The sequence below is a fragment of the Hydra vulgaris genome, chromosome 09 (genome assembly GCF_038396675.1).
Source record: "Hydra vulgaris chromosome 09, alternate assembly HydraT2T_AEP".
Classification (NCBI taxonomy): domain Eukaryota; kingdom Metazoa; phylum Cnidaria; class Hydrozoa; order Anthoathecata; family Hydridae; genus Hydra; species Hydra vulgaris.
Genome location: NC_088928.1, coordinates 745,382 through 764,948, shown reverse-complemented (window position 1 = coordinate 764,948; position 19,567 = coordinate 745,382). Strand labels below are relative to the sequence as shown.

Genomic DNA, 19,567 nt, shown 5'->3' with positions numbered 1-19,567 from the left:
CGCCCGATGAAAGTTTTACTAAACAATAGACAATTTGACATCTGACTTTTTCACGCAAAATTGGAATAGTTCAGGATGTCAGACAAGAAAATGTTTTTTCTCTAATAAATTTTCCATGCTATGCGAACAAATACATTCCTAGGGCTTTTTTTGGTCTTAGAATAAAACAACACAATATCGCTTAATTTTAGGGGCTTTTTATTCATAGCTAATTAATACAAAACAATTTTTTATCAGAATCTTGATTGAGATAACAAATACTTTATCATTTATTAACATTAAATGTAGCGCAATAACAATTTATGGCAACAAACGCGCATAAAATATTTGATGTTTATCTTTTTAAATTTAAGTTTAAATTTAAAGTTTTTAAATGTTAAAATTAGAAAATAAATAGCTAAACAAATAATAAAAAAATTCATGAATAAAAATTTTTTTCCACAGTTTAATTTGTCAAAGTCTCTCGTGGCGTCAAATACTAAAACTTTTATGAATTAAACGCGCTTCAAAGGATTTACCGAAGTTTGTAAATTGCAACGTATAATTTAAAGACTCCGATTTTTTGAGTAAAATGGAAAAGGCGAACTTTGACTAAAATAACAAGATTAGTTTTTCTCTGTATGCATTCATTATTTATTTTTAATCAAAAAAACTTGGTTCAAACCTTTTTTTTCAACATTAACTTTAATATGAAAACAACATCAGTCGGAAGTTTGGGATGTCTTTAAGTTAAAAAAATTACTAATTTCTTTGCATGATAATAAATAATTTATGTAAAATAAGTTTTTTTTATTAGAAAGAAGAAATTCTTTCGGTAAACTAAATTGCTGGTAAGGTACACTGAAAATAACGACAGCAAAAAAACAAAAATGAAACTGGCAATGCGAACATATCCTTTATGTTATACATGATATGTTTGCATTAAAATCATTAAAGAGGATAATTAAATTTACATAAATTGTTATAATTTTTTTTTAATTTTATTTACAAATGCAAAAGTTTAATTTACAAAAACAAAATTTATAAATACAAAATTAATTTTTTAATATACAAATACAAAATTTACTAGGTATTTGAATCTGCCACTTAAATTTACTTGCTGCCCTTGTGTGGTGAGCGAATCTCCCTCTGCTCCTTAAATGCTTTGCTTGCTTATTTAAATTAGTTCTAAAATAGCATATTGCAACGAATGCTCTTGTAACTAACATTCTATTTGACCAAAAGTGGCAAGCAAAGCAAGTTTTTTATCTATCAAATATCTTAACTATCAATTTAAGTGAGTTTTATTACTTATTGCTGACGATGTTTTGAAGCCTTAAATTTCATATTTGATACAATTTTAAATCACTATAAAGTTATTTAAAATTTACACACAAAAATAATTTAATGACAAAATTTATAATATAGAATATATTATAGTGATATATTTATAATAATATAAAATTAGATAAACAAAAATATTATAAACTTTTTTACATGATTACGCATGTAAAAAAGTTTATAAAATTCTTTTAAACATTTTAAATCTTTTTAGTGTTTGAAAACTTGAATTTCAAAAACTTTCCATGAAATGTGTTTTTATTGTTAGTCCATTAATAAAATTAAAAAAAAAGTTATTTCAGCTGTTCTAAAAGTTACAATAAGGTTGTAGAAACTTTCAAAAAAAATTTTTCATAAAAATTTAATACTCTTAAGTATATTTTTTACATTTATAAATAAGAAAATATATGTAAATAAACATTTAAATTTTTTAAAATTGTTTTTAAAAGCAATATACACAATTAAAGTAAATCATAGTGTAAAATCACTCGAAGTTTAATTGCAAATGATTGTCTTTCGTCCTTGTTTTCTATAGCACACAAAAGAAATAATGCAAAATAAATAAGAAAAATAAAACTTAAATAGTTTAATTTATCATTTTTTAAACTGCAAAAATATCTTTAACTCCTGCAAATTTTCCCACCAAAAAAAATTTTCTAAAATAATTACAGGGCGGAGCAAAAAAAAAGCCACACTCAATTTTTTGATAAAAAAACAACAAAAAATGTGTTAAAATCCTAATAAAAGTAACTCAGGGCAATTTTTATAGAAATGTATCTAATATTATTGTGCATTACATATGAAAAGAAATTAGGATTTCTAAGGTATTTTTCAAGTTTTAACTGTATTAGTACTTAATTGGCCATCCTTTGTTTCTTATGGCTTCTGCGCATCTAGATGACATACTATCTACAAGTCTTATTAATAAGTCATTTGGGAAAACATTCCATCTAGCAAGAAGAATTTGGAACAGTTCATCTGTATTTGTTGCCCTACGATCTTGCAATTTTCTATCCAATATAGAACAAAGATTTTCTTTTGAATTTAACACTGTGCTGGCCAAAACATAACTGGTATCAAATTTGGTTCCAGATATCTTTTATTCAACCATGCTGTATGTTTAGGATTGTTATCTTGTTGAAAGATGTAGGCGTTATTAGGAAAAAGTTCTTCTAATCTTGGTCTAAGTAGATTAACTAAGATTTTGTGATACAAATGCTGGCCCATGGTACTCTCCACCAAGTAAAGCTTTCCAACTTTTTGTGCACTAAAACAACCCCAAACATTTTTTTTGTCATATTTAATGGTTGCCTTACATGTTTGGTGGTTGAACTTTTCCCCAATTAATTTCCAGCAGTAAGATCGACCATTACAAAATAACACAAAAGGAGACTCATTGCTCCAAATAACTTTAGCACATTGTTTAGATGTCCAATCTTTGTGCTCAATGCACCACTTTAATCTTTTATTACGATTGATTTCACTTAAGAAGGGTTTTTTTATTTGCTTTGCAGCGAAAAACTCACCTGGTGCTTTTATTCGACGAGATAATGTCCATTTTAAGATATTAGTAAGGTTCAAATCTAGTTTTATCTCAGAATATGTAATTTTAAAATTTTTTTTCGACAACATTAAGAATATAGCCATCTTCTTTTTTTAAAGTTTTAGGCTTTCTCCCATATCCAACAGATCTTTCTCCCATATCCAACAGATCTTTCAGCTGTTACCAGTGTGATTGTTTTTCTTTGCCAATTTACTAATAGTTGAGTTTTGTCGTTTAAAACATTTTCCAATGTTTCTGTGAGACTCTCCTTGTTCAGGATTTTTAATAATTCGTCCAATTTTTATATCTGTTAGTTGCTTTCTAAAACATTAAATGTGCTTGTATTAATCTGTTTTTTAAAGAATTTATTTATATAAATATTAGTGTATATATAAACATACCTTTTCTGTTCAAGATTTTTCGCTACCACTCCCAATTTTTTTAGTTTTGATTCATTATACATTATATACTTGAAATCAAGAAAAAATGTTACTGTGGCTTTTTTTTTTTTACCCCGCTATATGTATCTGAAAAATGTCTTATTTTTGTACTTATTTTGCGGAACGTTGGTATAAATTGAGTTGTTGGCACTTGCATAGTCTTGCCTTAAACTTTTTTTTTAAATGCGCAATGACTTGCAAAAACGCTGTATAACATTTTTTCTCAGTAACACCCTGATATTGCCGACCTCTTTTTTCCTAATTCCAAGAGCTATATATATATATATATATATATATATATATATATATATATATATATATATATATATATATATATATATATATATATATATATATATATATTTTAAACATATTCACTTCCAACAAGGCTGCAAGCAGCCACTAATTAAAGTTGGAAGTTACTGAAAGAGAAAAGATGAAGATTGTAGAGCAAGATAACGATTGGCAGATGACTTAAAGGATTGCAAATTATATGAATCAGGAAAGCAAGATTTCCAAAGAGCTGATGTTCGAGGAAAAAAACTAGATGAATAAGCGTTTTTGGAACACTTAGGAACGGTCACAGAAAAAGGATGACACTTAATTGAATGACGAGTAACACGAGAATGAATTTTAGTAGATGGCACAAGAGACGCTAGCTGTTTAGAGCAGTGCCTATTATAGTATTTATAGAAAAGAGAAAGAGAAGCAACATTACGACGATGTGATAATGGTTGGAGGTTGGCTGCAAGAGCAGGTCCAACAATGTTTACAATGCGTTTTTGCACCTTGTCTAAAAGAGAAAGGGCATCATTAGAAGATCCGCCCCAGCATGGCAACATTATTCCATACAAGGCCGGTTTTGAGATTTATAAAGATAGAGAATAGAATCCGAAGTAAGAAAGTGACAAGCTCGATAAAGAGATGCAACCTTAGCAGATGCTAATTTTGCAACTGATTTGATATATGGTTTCCAAGAAAGATTGGAAGTAAGAGTTAATCCTAGAAGATAAAGAGTAGATGACTCATCGAGTACATCACCATTTATAAATATAGGAAGATCTAAATTATTGCGATAACGATTGGCTGAAAAAAATTGAGTTTTATCTGAATTAAAGTTCACCAGCCACTGTGAGCTCCATGCTGTAGCAGAAGTGAGATCCTTTTCAAGCTCAAATGCCCCCTCCAAGTAATCAGAGGGTGATGGTTTCTTATCACGACAAGAATAAATGGTAGTATCATCAGCAAACAATGCCACCTTGATGTGAGAATATCTGGAAGATCGTTAATGTAGATTTAAAAGAGTATAGGGCCAAGGATAGAACCTTGAGGAACCCCTGAAGTTACAGAATAAGAAGAAGAGTGTTGTGCATCGAGGACAACTTTTATGCTACGATTGGAAAGGAAGAATTCAATGATCTTAAAGATGTTGCCAGATACACCATAAGAAGAAAGCTTATGGAGATGACCAGCATGCCAAAGTTTATCAAAAGCTTTTGAAATGTCAAGAGCGATGGCCTTAACCTATCTAATGCACGATAAAACCTATCACCTATCTAATGCACGATAAAACCTATCAGTTATTACTGTTAGCAAATCAGCTGTAGAATGAGGAGATCGAAATCCATATTGATGGTCAGAAAGTAAGTTATTAGATTCAAGATGAGAAATTAAGTGTTTGTTAATTAAAGATTCAAAAACCTTGCTTATGATAGGAAGAAGACTAATGGAACAGTAGTTAGACGAATCAGATCGCTCTCCAGAAGTTTTGAAGATAGGGATAACAGATGCCGCTTTCCAGCAGGCTGGAAAACAAAACTCTGGTAGGCACTTGTTGAATAGTTTTGAGAGTATAGAAGACAGCTCCGGAGAACACTTCTGCAAGACAATAACAGGTATGTTGTTCGGGCCACAAGCTGCAGTAGAGTTTAGGCAGGAAATCACTTAAGATACAGATGCTGGAGTGATATGAATGTCAAGCAATGGATCAACCTATTTGTTGGCAATATCAGGTAGAACGCAACTAGTGGAATCAAGAGATGATATTGATAAAAAGTTTTTAGCAAACAATTCGGCTTTGTCTTTAGGTGAGGTGACAAAGTCTGAACCATACAAAAGAGGTGGAATTATAGATTTGCCCTTATTATTAATATTATTAAAGATTCTCCAGAAGTCATGAACTGGCTTTGGCGTTAGACAAAACCTTTTTACAATTGTTTCTAGCAGTAATAAACAGACGTCTGATTTCTGTAGAATTGTTTTGCTGATAAATATGGAAGTAACGGTTTCGATTGGCAATCGCAGCAGCACAGTGTGAAGAAAACCATGGAGGAGATTGAGGCTTGACCTGGAATCGTCGAGAGGGAATAAAAGATTTCATGCCAGCCTGAATCCACGAAGTTATGAAAGAAGCACATTTGTCGACAGGAAGACAAAAGATTTCTACCCAAGGGCCATCACAAAGAAAATCACGGAAAGAATCCCAGTCAGCTTTACTGTAGTTGTAAGAGGTTCGATAATAGAGGGATTCAGGTGATGAAGAAGAATGAGATATTAGTTTTAGAGAGATCAAACTGTGATCAGAAGAACCTAAGGGTGAATGTGGAGAAACTGAGCACTGACTAGGATCAGAAACAAGACATAAGTCGAGTAGAGAAGGTAAATGATTCGGGTTGTCTGGAAAGCGAGTTGGAAAGTTGACTATTTGAGTTAGGGATTGAGAAAGGCAAAAGTTGTGGGCTTTAATGCCTGCCAAATCACTGACACTAGAGCCAAGCCATTCAGAGTGGTGAGCATTAAAGTCTCCGGCAACAGCTATATTAGCTGATGGGTAAAAAGAGATGGCTTCGTCAATATGATCAGAAATAACATCAAAAAGAGTGCAGTCTTGAGATGAAGGAGAGCGATATAGAACAAAGAGAAAGGCAATAGAGTGAAGTGGTGCTAAACGAAAGCACATAAAAGAATAGTCTGTAGATTCAAACCTAGTTTCACGACAAATGGGTGAGTTCTTACGAATGTAAATGCCGAGGCCAAGTATGTGACTATTGGAGTCTTTACGAATTAGAGGAAGATAACCATCAACACTAAGATCACAAGATGAGACAGCCGAACTCAAATTAGTCTCACAAAGAGCAAGTAGGTCTGGTGAACTTTGCAAGAGATAAGACTCAACAGAAGAAAAGTTACTTCGAAGACCACAAATATTAGTGAATGATAGGTTTAGAGAACTTGGTGATGATGATGGTTTTTTGTGTTTTATAGTTTTTGGTACTTTATTCATTTTTAAATTAGATTGAAGAACTTGACTCAAAGCATAGATAGTACTCAGAACACTGTTTAATAACCCAAGCAATTGCCTCATTACTACTAATAAACCCTAAGCCGTAACAAAGGGCTCCAAAAGTGGCCTCCGCAATGCACACCAAAAGTACAAACAGAGACACCATCCATGCGCAACATGGCACTGTTAATACTTTGATATTTTTCAGCTGTTGATGGAATCAGCCTCTCTGAGAGCTACCACAGAGTTCGGGAAACCTGACTGCCAGCCAGCCTCAGAACCATAAAACTGAGTTTTAATGCTGTACCATCATTAGGAGATAATAGAACGAGTTGCCTAGTCATAAAAACAGAGACACAAGCAAAACCCATGCATTGAGTCAAGAAGATCCAGCAATCAACATCCTAAACTGGAAACAATGTATTAAAATACATCTGCGCCAGCCTTATAGATGAAGAAGGGGTGCGAGGCTGGTCAACAAATAGAATCTGTTTACCCCTTAAGTCTTTGCCTAGGAGGCCTTCTACAAGACAGTAGCTGGGTGCATTTAACATCTGCCCAAGATGAGTTATTTTATCAAACCACCATCTCTAGCCTTTACTCAACCAAGAGCCCCAAGGCAGGGGGTGTTTTAAATCGGAGTTCGCATCTCCTAGCCTTTGCCTAAAAAGGTGTATTCTACAAGGCAGCAGGACATGAAGCAGATTGTACTGGGTTACATGTTACCAGTAGCAGGATAACCTGATCTGACTATATATATATATATATATATATATATATATATATATATATATATATATATATATATATATATATATATATATATATATATATATATATATGTATATATATATATATGTATAAATATTCATTGTAGGTTCATTTTTATGCTTTGCACCAGACCTGTAACTATTGTTGACACTTTTTCCCGGTTGCAATCAATCAATCAATGAAGTCCAGATTTTTTTGGTGGTGGGTCTTATGATAAAGATAGAACTCTAATTTTTTTTTATGTATGCTTAAGTAATTTATAGAAACAAAATAATCAGCAGTGTATTTTGATTAACCGCCTAAAAAAAAAAGGAAGGGAGGGGAGCCCACCTCAGTCAATCTCTTTTAAACAATAAACAAACAATGGTAAAAATGTATTAAACAAATTTTTACAAAAATCAACAAAAAATAATTGACTAGCTGTCATTAGCAGCCTCATGGTCACCAAACAGTTTTTCTACAGCATTTACATCAGGAAACAAATCAGTACTGCTACCTGATTCAGTATCCATTTCACAGAAGCTGAATACATTTAGTTCTTTTATGACAGGAAACTCTTTCAAAAGGTGAGCTGGTGTTTTCTGGTCAGCTTATTTGCGGTAGGCAACTTTGGTTTTTGAAAAGAGAACGGTCTTGTTGTTTTTGAATTTATGCAGCTTTTTGCAGCTTATGCTCAGACTTATCTTGACACACTGTTTCCTGTGCCAGCTTTACAGCCCTTTCGCTACAATTATTAACGACAGGAAAGTTTTTGATGTACAACTGGAACTCCAAATAATCAAAATCAATATTCCAGGAGCTAGCTGGATAAAAACATCCATTTGGACTTGGCCTAAAATCTCAAATTAGCCATTAATCAGCAGTGATGAAGTCATCCGATTCTGGCCGCTTATCTAGTACAGACATCTGGCCGCTTATCAAGTACAGACGCTTATCAAGTACAGACATGTCTTTTGTTTCAGGTTAGAAACCGTTATTGTTATGTCATAGTCATTTGGTATGGGTATGTTGTAGAGCTTTTTGGTGATCATCTCTTTTTCTTGTTCAGTGATTGAATCATCTGAAAATGCCAGCACAATGGGAACAACAGTTGGATCCAGGTACCAGCTATGGTTTCTCCATGATTTGAACACTGCACTTGCAGCAGGTTCATCCTCAACATACCTGGACATCTTCCAAATAGAATTCAAGTCCTGAAAAAGAAAAAATAATATATATTTATAATTTTATAAATATATAGATTTAATGCATGAAATTTAATAATAGTCAATTTATATTTGAACTTAGTATTTTTTTATGTTTTGTTTGAATACCTGTAACAGAGCAATGTCTGGTTTCTCATTAGTCAGAAACTTGACAACTAAATCTTACAACTCTCTACAAATCTTCTATTATTACTAAACAAACCTTATCTATTTTTAATTTTTTCATGACTTCAAAATTTCATTGTTAAAAGCAAGAAAACAGGCATGTGTTTAACCAGAAAAAACATGATTGCATCATTGATAATGATGCAACCATATTTTTTCTCGTTAAACACGTTTCTGTTTTCTTGCTAATACTTTTAAATATCTTCTAATCCTTATTGGTTATTTCTAATAATAAGAAAATATAAATAAATTGAAATAACCTTGCTTGAGATAGGTCCCCCCCATCTTCCCTGCCTTTTTTTTTTTTTTTTTTTTTTTTGGGTGGTTAATTAAAATACACCGCTGATTATTTTGTTTCTGTAAATTATTTAAGCATACATAAAAAATCAGTTCTATCTTCATCAGAAGACCCACTGCCAGAAAAACCTGGATTTCATTGATTAATTGGTTGCAACCAGTCAAAAGTGTCAATAATAGTTGCAGGTCTGACGCAAAGCATGAAAATGAACCTACAATGATAATTTTTGGTATATGTCTTTTAAATAACATAAATATTCATTTGTTAAAAAAGTATCCAGTTTTTTTTGTTTGTTTTTTTTTTGCGGTATTTTATGCAATTTATAAAAAAAAAGCTTTTTATGAAAATTTTATGAGGCCAGCGCAAGGAAAAAAATAAATAAAAAACAAAAAAAGTTTTTCATTTTTTTATTATAGTCCGCTAAAAATTGCTTATTTGATAGAGAAAATTTTTCCATGACCTAACTTTTGAACACCCCTAATGTATATATATATATATATATATATATATATATATATATATATATATATATATATATATATATATATATATATATATACATAATGCTTATATAGTATTTATATTATATCTATTATATTATTTATCATTATCTGATTCTTATAAGTTACTATATTTTATACCACAATTATTTAATACATTATTTCTGTTTGAATATATAAGTTTCAAAAGGGTTACATACTTTACTTTTAAAATATTGTCACGTTCTCACTTTTCATCAAAATCTCACACACAGTATTGCATAGGGTTCACTAGTATCTGTAATTAAAATATAGACTAAAATTTGATACCAATAATAAAATAAAACTTGTATAAAATAAAAGTATAAAAGTCATAAATAAAAATATAAAATTCTGTAAATTAAAATATAACTCTTAAATTAAAAATTAAAATATAAAACTCAAAATTAAAAATAGAAATAAAAACCTAATAAAAATACAAATTTAAATTTAGTTCAACCAAGTACCCTTTTCTCATCTTCATTATCCTAAATGCTGAAGTGAATAATATGGTTGTTAAATCTCCTTGTGGTGTTTGTTATAAAACCGTGACATGCAATCAAAAAGCTATACAGTGTGACTCTTGCAATAAGTGGATCCACATTAGGTGTAATAATGTTGATAAAAAATTCTACAACTCTTTGATGACTGAAACTGGCTATTGGTACTGTTTTAATTGCTTAAATAACACTCTACCATACTCTTCCCTTACAGATAAGGATTTTAAGGTCACTATAAATGGTGCAAACACTTCTACTCATAATTTATTTTATGACACTTCATCTAACCTAAATAATCTTTTTCAAAATAAACTTGACAATGATAATATTAATTGTAAATACTATGATACAACAGAGTATAACAAAGCTATTAGTATTGATTCAAAAACCTATTTACATGTAAATATATCATCCCTGACATATTACCTTGATGATCTAAAACTTCTGCTTTCCCTTATGAATAATAAACCTAATATCATTGCTATATCTGAAACTCGCTTAAATCCTAACATAACACTTAGAACTGATATTGCTTTAAATGGCTATGTCTTTGAACATACTGATTCACATTCTAATAAAGGAGGAACTATTATATACATAAAATCTGAATTAAATTATAACTTAAGATCTGACCTCATAATCCAGAACAACAAAGAACTAGAATCAACCTTTATTGAAATTTTACTGCCATCAGAAAAAAATATTATTGTAGGTTGCATTTATCGCCACCCATGTATGAGCACTAGTGAGTTTAATATCACTTATATACAAACCTTACTTGACAAGTTATCACTAGAGAATAAAAATATAGTTCTTTTAGGAGACTTTAACATTAATCTTTTAAAATATGACTCCTGCAATGATGTTTCTAACTTTCTAGATCTTATGTGCTCTTTCTCCCTCTTCCCATTAATTACTCAACCAACCAGAATTACCCCAAAATCAAAGACTCTCATAGATAATATATTTGTAAACTTTCACACTCCAAATACTAAATCAGGCAACCTAACAGTATGTCTTGCTGACCATCTTGTTCAGTTCATATCCTTCCCATCCAAGAACTTAAAACAGTCTCATCCCAAATTATATCGTAGATGTTTTAAAAATTTTGATGAAAAAAGTTTTTTAAAAGACCTTAAAGAAACTGATTGGCTTTCAATAAACCATTTAAACTACTGTGTTAATAACTCTACTTCAAAGTTTTTGGATGCACTTAAAAGATTACTTGATAATCACACCCCTTTTAAAATGTCAACCAAAAAAGTTAATAAATCTTTATCAAAGCCATGGATTACTAAAGGAATCATTATGTCAATACAAATTAAAAATAAGTTGCACAAGAAGTTTATAAAATGTAAAAATGAGAATTTAAAGCTACAATACTTTCAAAAATTCAAATATTACAGAAATCAAATTAGTAACCTACTGCGATACTCAAAAAAATCATATTATTCAACCTACTTTAATGAAAACTTAAATAACCTTAAAAATACCTGGAAAGGAATAAGGAGTATTATTTATATTAAATCAAAGATCAACAATAATATAGATAGTTTAAATATCAATAATAAAACTATAACTAACAAGAAAATAATTGCAAACACTTTTAATGATTACTTCTCTTCAATTGCAGATAAACTTTCTAAAGAAATTATACCTCCTAGATTTCACTTCAGCCACTATTTGAAAAATCAAAATCCTGATACTTTTTTTATATCTCCAGTTACTCCTCAAGAAGTAAATGACTATATTTCCCTCGTGAATCCAAAAAAAAGCACCGGTCCCAATAGCATTCCTTCAAAAATAATGACCTTAGCATCTCAAGAATTGAGCTTCCCCTTGAGTATTATAATAAATCAATCTTTTCAATCAGGGATATTCCCTGACTTATTTAAAGTTGCAGAAGTTGTTCCAATTTTTAAAAGCGGCTGTAAACAAGATCCATGTAACTATCGGCCTATATCCTTACTCTCAAATATAGGTAAACTAATTGAAAAATTTATGTATAACAGGCTGCTCAATTTTTTAAATCTATCAGATAGCTTATATAGTCTGCAATTTGGATTCCGAGAGAAACACTCTACTAACCAAGCACTCATAGATATAACTGAAACCATACGTGAGGCTTTGGATCAAAAGCAATTTGCTGGTGGAGTATTTGTTGACCTGCAAAAAGCTTTTGATACTGTCAACCATGAAATTTTATTATCAAAACTGTATCATTATGGTGTAAGGGGAATTGCACTAAACTGGTTTAAGTCATATCTAAACCATCGTCCACAAAGTGTTACTATTGGTAATATCTCATCCACTACTAAGTTTACATCTATAGGTGTTCCTCAAGGTTCAACTTTGGGTCCGCTTCTTTTCCTTATCTACATTAATGATTTAAACACTTGTATTAAATACTCAAAGGTGTATCATTTTGCTGATGACACTAACCTTCTGATTGTAGATAAGTCTTTAAAAAAGCTAAATAAGTACCTAAATTATGACCTGGCATCACTGGTTCAATGGCTGCGATCAAACAAAATATCTTTGAATGTCAAAAAAACTGAATTAGTTCTATTTAAACCTCAAGGCAAAAAAATTACCAAAAAACTTAATTTTAGAATTAGTGGTCAAAAACTAAATATTGTAGATAAAATAAAATATCTGGGCATATTATTAGATGAAAATCTTTTGTTCATTCAACAAATTAAGTCCATATCAAACAAATTAAGTCGAGCAAATGGAATGCTTACCAAAATAAGGCATTTTGTGAATTACGAAACCCTTGTGAATATTTGGCATGCTATTTTTAACTCCCACCTACGCTATGGTTGTCAGATATGGGGGCAAAGTCCATCCATTTATAAAAAAAACCTTATAAATCTCCAGAATAAATCTTTAAGAATAATTCACTTTCAACCTAACAGTTTTAGTTCTGACATACTGTATAATCTTTCTAAAATTTTAAAGCTTGACGAACTTATCTACTTATCAAACTGTGTTCTTGTATGGGACATTGTCCACCATAATACGCCTAGCTGCTTCACTAGCTATTTTAAATTCACAAATGATGTTCATAGTTATAAACTTAGGTCTGTATCTTATTGTAGTCTTTCTATGCCTTTAAAACAAACACACAAGTATGGCATAAAGTCAATCAAGTATCAATCAATTCTATGTTGGAACTCTCTTCCTGTTGAAATTAAAAAAATATTCTCCAAAATATCAAATAGAAATGCCTTTATAACCCATGTAAAAAACTTTATCTTCAGTAAAAATTATCAATGAACTATCAGTTATGCAATCACCCCCTAGTTATTCTCTATAACTAAATTTTTAATATAATAAAAGTAACATAAAAATAAATGAAAATAACTCATAAATAAAAATAAAAATAAGAATAAAAATATAAAACCAAAAATAAAAATAAAAATATAAAACCCATAAAATAGAAATAAAAATATAAAACCCATAAAATAGAAATAAAAATATAAAACTCATAAATTAAAAATAAAATAAAAATAAAAACATAAACCTAAAAATAAAACATAAAAATATATAAATGTTCATTTAGTCACAATCAAGTACCCTCATTTTCATCATCCTGTAAAGTTATATGGCTCTAAAATTTGTGGCACTACTAAACCATATAACATGTAATAAATAAACAATAAACTATTTTCTATGCAATCGTCCCGCTTAATTCTCTATAACAATTTTTTTTTTTTTTTTTTTCTTTTACTTTAATTCATATTCAATTTTTCTATGCTTGAAAAATGCTGGATCACAACAAAACTCCTATGACTTCTACTTCTTTGACTCTACTTTCTTTATTTCCTTCTTTTTATTGTTATATTTTTTGTTATTGATATTGTTATGATTTTTATATTATTTATTTATTTATTTTTTTTTTGCATTATCCTTATGATAATCACTATAATATATATAGATAAATATATTGATTTGATTTGATTATATATATATATATATATATATATATATATATATATATATATATATATATATATATATATATATATATATATATATATATATATATATACATATATATATACATATATATATATATATATATATATATATATATATATATATATACATATATATGTATGTGTGTGTTTTTATGCATGTATGTGTATATATATATATATATATATAATATATATATATATATATATATATATATATATATATATATATATATATATATATATATATATATATATATATGTATGTATTTGTATATTTATACATATATATATGTGTGTATATACATATATATATATGTATATATATACATATATGTATGTATATACATACATATATATATATATATATATATATATATATATATATATATATATATATATATATATATATATATATATATGTATGTATATATATATATATCTACTATAGTATATTTATGTGAGCATTTGCTCACTTTTTTGCTTATATAAGTCGATTTGACTTTTTTTTAAAAAGAAGAAGAAAATGAAGAATAATGAATGAAAAGATTGCTGCCCCATCCCAAACCCTCAGTCGATGTCGCAGCACTCCAGTCGATGTATGTACTGAAGCCCCCAGCTGCAGGCTATTTCAGTATGACATCACACTGCTCACCTAAATCAGCAGTATAAGATATATATATGTTTATATATATAAATATATATCAACTTGTTTCTCCGCGCAACGGCCTTGTTCGTTAAGGTTTGTGTTTTGGAGTTATAGAGTTAAGAGAGGGTTATAACCGCAATTAAGTAGCCTCCTCGTCTGTAGTGGCCTTCTGGGCCTTAGGGAATTAACAAAAATATATATATATATATATTTTATACTTTATAATTTGCGCTAGAAACATTTTAGACAATTTTTAAATTTTTTTAAAATGACAATTAAATTAAATTTTAATTTTTTTTAAATAGACAATTTTTAAATTTTAGAAAAGAGTCCAAAAATTTGCATCGTAATAACTTTTATTATAAAAGTTATTTACAATATTTTTCTACGAAATTTAAAATCTGTCAATAAATTTAAATTTAGTTTTAGATAGTGAAGTTGAAAATTTACATTAGTGCCCTCACGTTTGGGCAGAGGGGGCAAGTATTTTAGGACTTTTTTGTTCCCAGGCTTCCGCGATTCCAGTTTTTGCATAGCCTCCACTTTTGGCATAGGTATAAACATACTCAAGTTTAGAGTTTGCACAATGTGTGAAAGTGTCCTATCTGGAGCATGTCATCCCTTATATACTAGCCCTGAGTAAAGCGTATTTCAGGCAAGCTATTTTTTGAGTCAACAAAAAGCAGGGTTTTTGCAGTGTCATGGGTAATGGGTTGGAGGCCCCCCCAAAAAAACCTGTCATTAGGGTCTCAAAATCTTCCAAATTTTACTGATAGGTTTTGCTAAAATAAAAAACTTCTTATGTTAGCAAATCTTATCAAATTTATTTCAAAATAAGTTATAGCATTTCAAGGAAATTTGCAATAGTACAAGCACTAATATAAAGTAAATATACAACACAATGTTATAGTCAATGATGAAAATAATAATAATATCTGATATCAATAATACTAATTATTATAATAATAATAACAATATCAATAATAATTGTAATAAAAACAATAATAGCAACAACAACAACAACAATAATAATAATAATAATAACAATAATAATAACAATAATAATAATAATAATATTAATAGTAACAATAATGATATCAATTATAATAAAAGGAATATTTCATACGACAATAACAGCAGCAACAAAAATTAGTAAATAATGATAGCAACAACTAAGATTTAGTACAAAGTAGAGAATAGTCGAATGAAAATAGGTAGATAAATAAAGAATGTCAAAATATTAGTACTAATATTAATAACATTAGAATGAAAAATTAAATAAAAAAATTTAAAACTGGCAGATAAAAAATTTAAAGGAACTAGATGTTGATGGATAAGTAAAGAATTTAAAATGTTAATAATATCAAATTAAAAACTGAAAGATTACGAATTGATAGATATAATAATGAATTTCAATATTAATTTGTAGAAATATTTAATTATATTTTTTTTAACAAAAAATTAAAAAGCTTTAACAAATAAAAAAAAAAATTTGAATTCAGAGACTGAATTAAGAGATTTTAGATCAGGAGGTAGTTTGTTCCATATTTACATTGATACTTAATGAATTTACTTCCATATTTAGCAGAGTGGTGTTTTGGAATAACTAAATTTAAGCTACTGATGGAGCGAATAGGATAGTGACAATTTGTTCTTGTAAAGAAATTGTTGAATGATAGAGGAAGGCTTTTGTGATGATAGTTCCAGACAAATGGGCAATTCTTTAAATGAAATTTAGTGCCATTAATGGAATAAACTGTTTCCTGTTTTGGAGATATGAAGTAAACCATTTTAGTGGGAGGCCTCTGATTCCATAGTATTCCAACAAAATAATTATATTTCATAAAACATTCATATAAAAAATTAGAGGAAGTTGTAAACGTCTTAGCTACTCTAATATCTCACAGATTAATTGAGCTTCACACGTTTGTGGAATATGATGACACTATTATAAAATGACCTTAGAATTGTTAATTTCTGTTTCTTGCAATTTTAAAGAGGACTTTTTTAATTGGTAGTTTTTTTTTCAGGAACAGAAATTTTAACTCCAGCAAAACTTAGTTATTTATTGCAAACAACTATCGCAATTTCGTCAACATTCCTTAATTAATAAATAGCAATCCCCTTACCAAGTCCTCTTCTTTACATCTTAAATTATCGTTTATTACTGACCTTTTATGGAAATCATATATTCAATCCATTAATAACTAGATGATCATATTACCCTTGCTTACTTTAGTGAGGGTAATGATATGATCATCTGCTTAGTCCAAAAATCTTCACAAATTTCTGCTATAACTGCCCATTCTTACATCAAAGCAGTCATGTATTTTTTTTCTTCTCCCGTTTCTTCTTTTTTTCTTCTCCCAGTTTAAATTGAAATTCTTTATGTTTCCTTATTAAAATAAAGTTTTTCTAAACTGTTTTATTACACAAATTGTCTCTTCTGAATATGGATTTTAGCTCGATTGTTCAATTGCTCAATTGTTCTGTATAAATATTTGTTGTTATTGAGGTGCAGAAATCAAAACTGATGTAAAATTGAATAAGTGTGTTTTTTTATTTTTTATGAAGAAGAACAAATTTAAAACATCAGTTGTATTTTTCCACTGTTGTAAATGTAATTTATTTATAAGAACATTATTGACTTCGTATAATTTAATCTTGCTTAGATGTCTGAAATAAAATTTTTTTTGAGAGAACTAATAACCCAAGAGGGTTGGTTTTAAAAATTTGGTTTATGATTATTTAGTGTTAAAAAGCCTTAGGCAAGGGCAGCTGATCTAATTCTATTGGGCTTCTAAATTATTTTCTATTTTCAAATTTTTAGGGGTTTTCTCATAATACTAATTATTATGAGAAAAATTAGGATTTTCTTGTGGTTTTCTGTTGTAAATTGGTAAATATTGCATGTTTTATTAAGAAAGTATTAGGAATATATGTTTGATTTAATTTTTTTTAGCATCTAACTTTAAACCTTTTTGGACTTTGTCACTTATTTTGCCAAACATTATTTTAATTAAGTGCAATTATTTGTTTTAAATCCAAAAACATCATTTTCCTGGTTATTTCTTGTTACATCATTGTTTATTTTTGGGTTTAGGAAAAAAAGTGCTTTTAAATGAACTTTTTTAGTCAAAAAGTATTTTAACTTGTTAAATTAAGAACAGGTTTTCAAACAAGTGAAATTGTTAGTTTTCATTTTCATATGAAATGATAAAACACAATAAAAAGTGCTCAAGAAATAATACTAAGAAGCTGCTATATATACAAATAGTTTTGAATGTATTCTACTATATAGAAAGTTCATTATATAAAGGGTTCAATATATTTAAATATATATATATATATATATATATATATATATATATATATATATATATATATATATATATATATATATATATATATATATGTATATATATATATATGTATATATATATTGTTCATACAATTTACAATCCTAGTTATGTATTGATTATTTTATTATAGTGTACATTGTTGGTGATGTGTCTACTTTGTTGGTAAAGGGAAAGATAATTGCGGAAATACCAAAACTTGATAAAGAATATTTAGTTTCATTTGAAATTTTTCCTAATAAGTTTATTTATGGTGATCATAGTGTTATTCATTTTGCAATTGGTTTTGATAACAGTAATAATGGTGATAGAGTTCTTAGTGTATGGTTTCATGAAGATGGTAAAGGAAGACTTTGCATTGCAGCTTTAATTAATGGTGTAGTCAATAGATTTTTTGACACAAATCCAATTGGATTGAAGACATGGACAAACATTGAAATAAGTCAATTTTTAAAAGGCTCATTTTATGTATACATAATTAGAATAAATGGAGAGATGGTTTTTTTTGATATCAATAACAATGCTGAAATTTTCAATAATGTCAAAGTATATGGTTCAAATTCATGGTACCAAGCTCAAGATTGCTTTATTAAAAACCTGTTTATTATTAATGGTAATTCAAGTTAGCGTAGTATTTTTGTTTTACTTGTATATGTATATATATTCATTCATAGTGTAGTATATATATTCATTTGTATAAGTGTTTATATAATTACATTTTTTTTAGCAAAACCTTAAATTGCAACAAGCTAAACATTCAAGATAAATTTATATAATTCTTTATAATAATTATATATATATATATATATATATATATATATATATATATATATATATTTTTTTTTTTTTTTTTTTTTTTTTTTGCATCAACTGTACCTTTTTACAGCATTGCAGTTTATCGCTATCTTTGTTTAACTTATCAATAATTTTAACAGTTTTATCAAGTGTTAAAATTATTAAACTTGCTTTATCAAGTGTTAAAATTATTAACTTTATCAAATGGCACTGATGGGTATAAATTAATAAAATCAAATAAGACCTGAACTTTGTTGTTAATAAACCATTCTTTTGCTGTTGACACAAGTGAAGTTGAATTTTTAACACAGCGTTCATTTTTATTTAAAGGTGGTTGTATGATCTCAACAAGATATTGCAAAAGTTTATTAGGTGGTGGTGGTTTTATGTACTTTAATACAACCATATAAACAGGACGGAATTGCATCTGAAGGATATATTTTACCATGTTTTTTATTTAATTTTTTATGTTTTTTTAATTTACTAAGGGTAAGCTGAAAAAGATTTAAAAACTTCTGAGTTGGATCAACTGCAGATATTGTGCAATTGCCAAGTTGTTCTTCTATGTTTTGTATTGCTAATTTTGAATCTAAAATGGCAAACCCATTGTCAAATGGATATAGTTTAATCAAGGTGAAATTTTTGAGTCCAATAATAGCTAGGTGTTGATTTTCAGAAGTATTACTATTTTCACTCTTAAATATTTGGTTAATGTTTTGCTGACATTCTGCCTTAAAAATT

The 19,567-nt window shown here is 28.5% G+C and overlaps 1 protein-coding gene across 2 annotated transcripts in view; it reads left to right on the top strand.

Annotated features, from left to right (window-relative positions):
- Positions 1-19,567, top strand: part of LOC124810993 (uncharacterized) — a 146,788-nt gene that overhangs the window by 90,389 nt on the left and 36,832 nt on the right. For both annotated transcript variants that reach the window (XM_065804441.1, XM_065804440.1), the window contains exon 10: positions 18,165-18,644. In XM_065804441.1, coding sequence (XP_065660513.1) covers positions 18,165-18,644 — 480 coding nt within the window. The remainder of the gene's footprint in view (positions 1-18,164; positions 18,645-19,567) is intronic.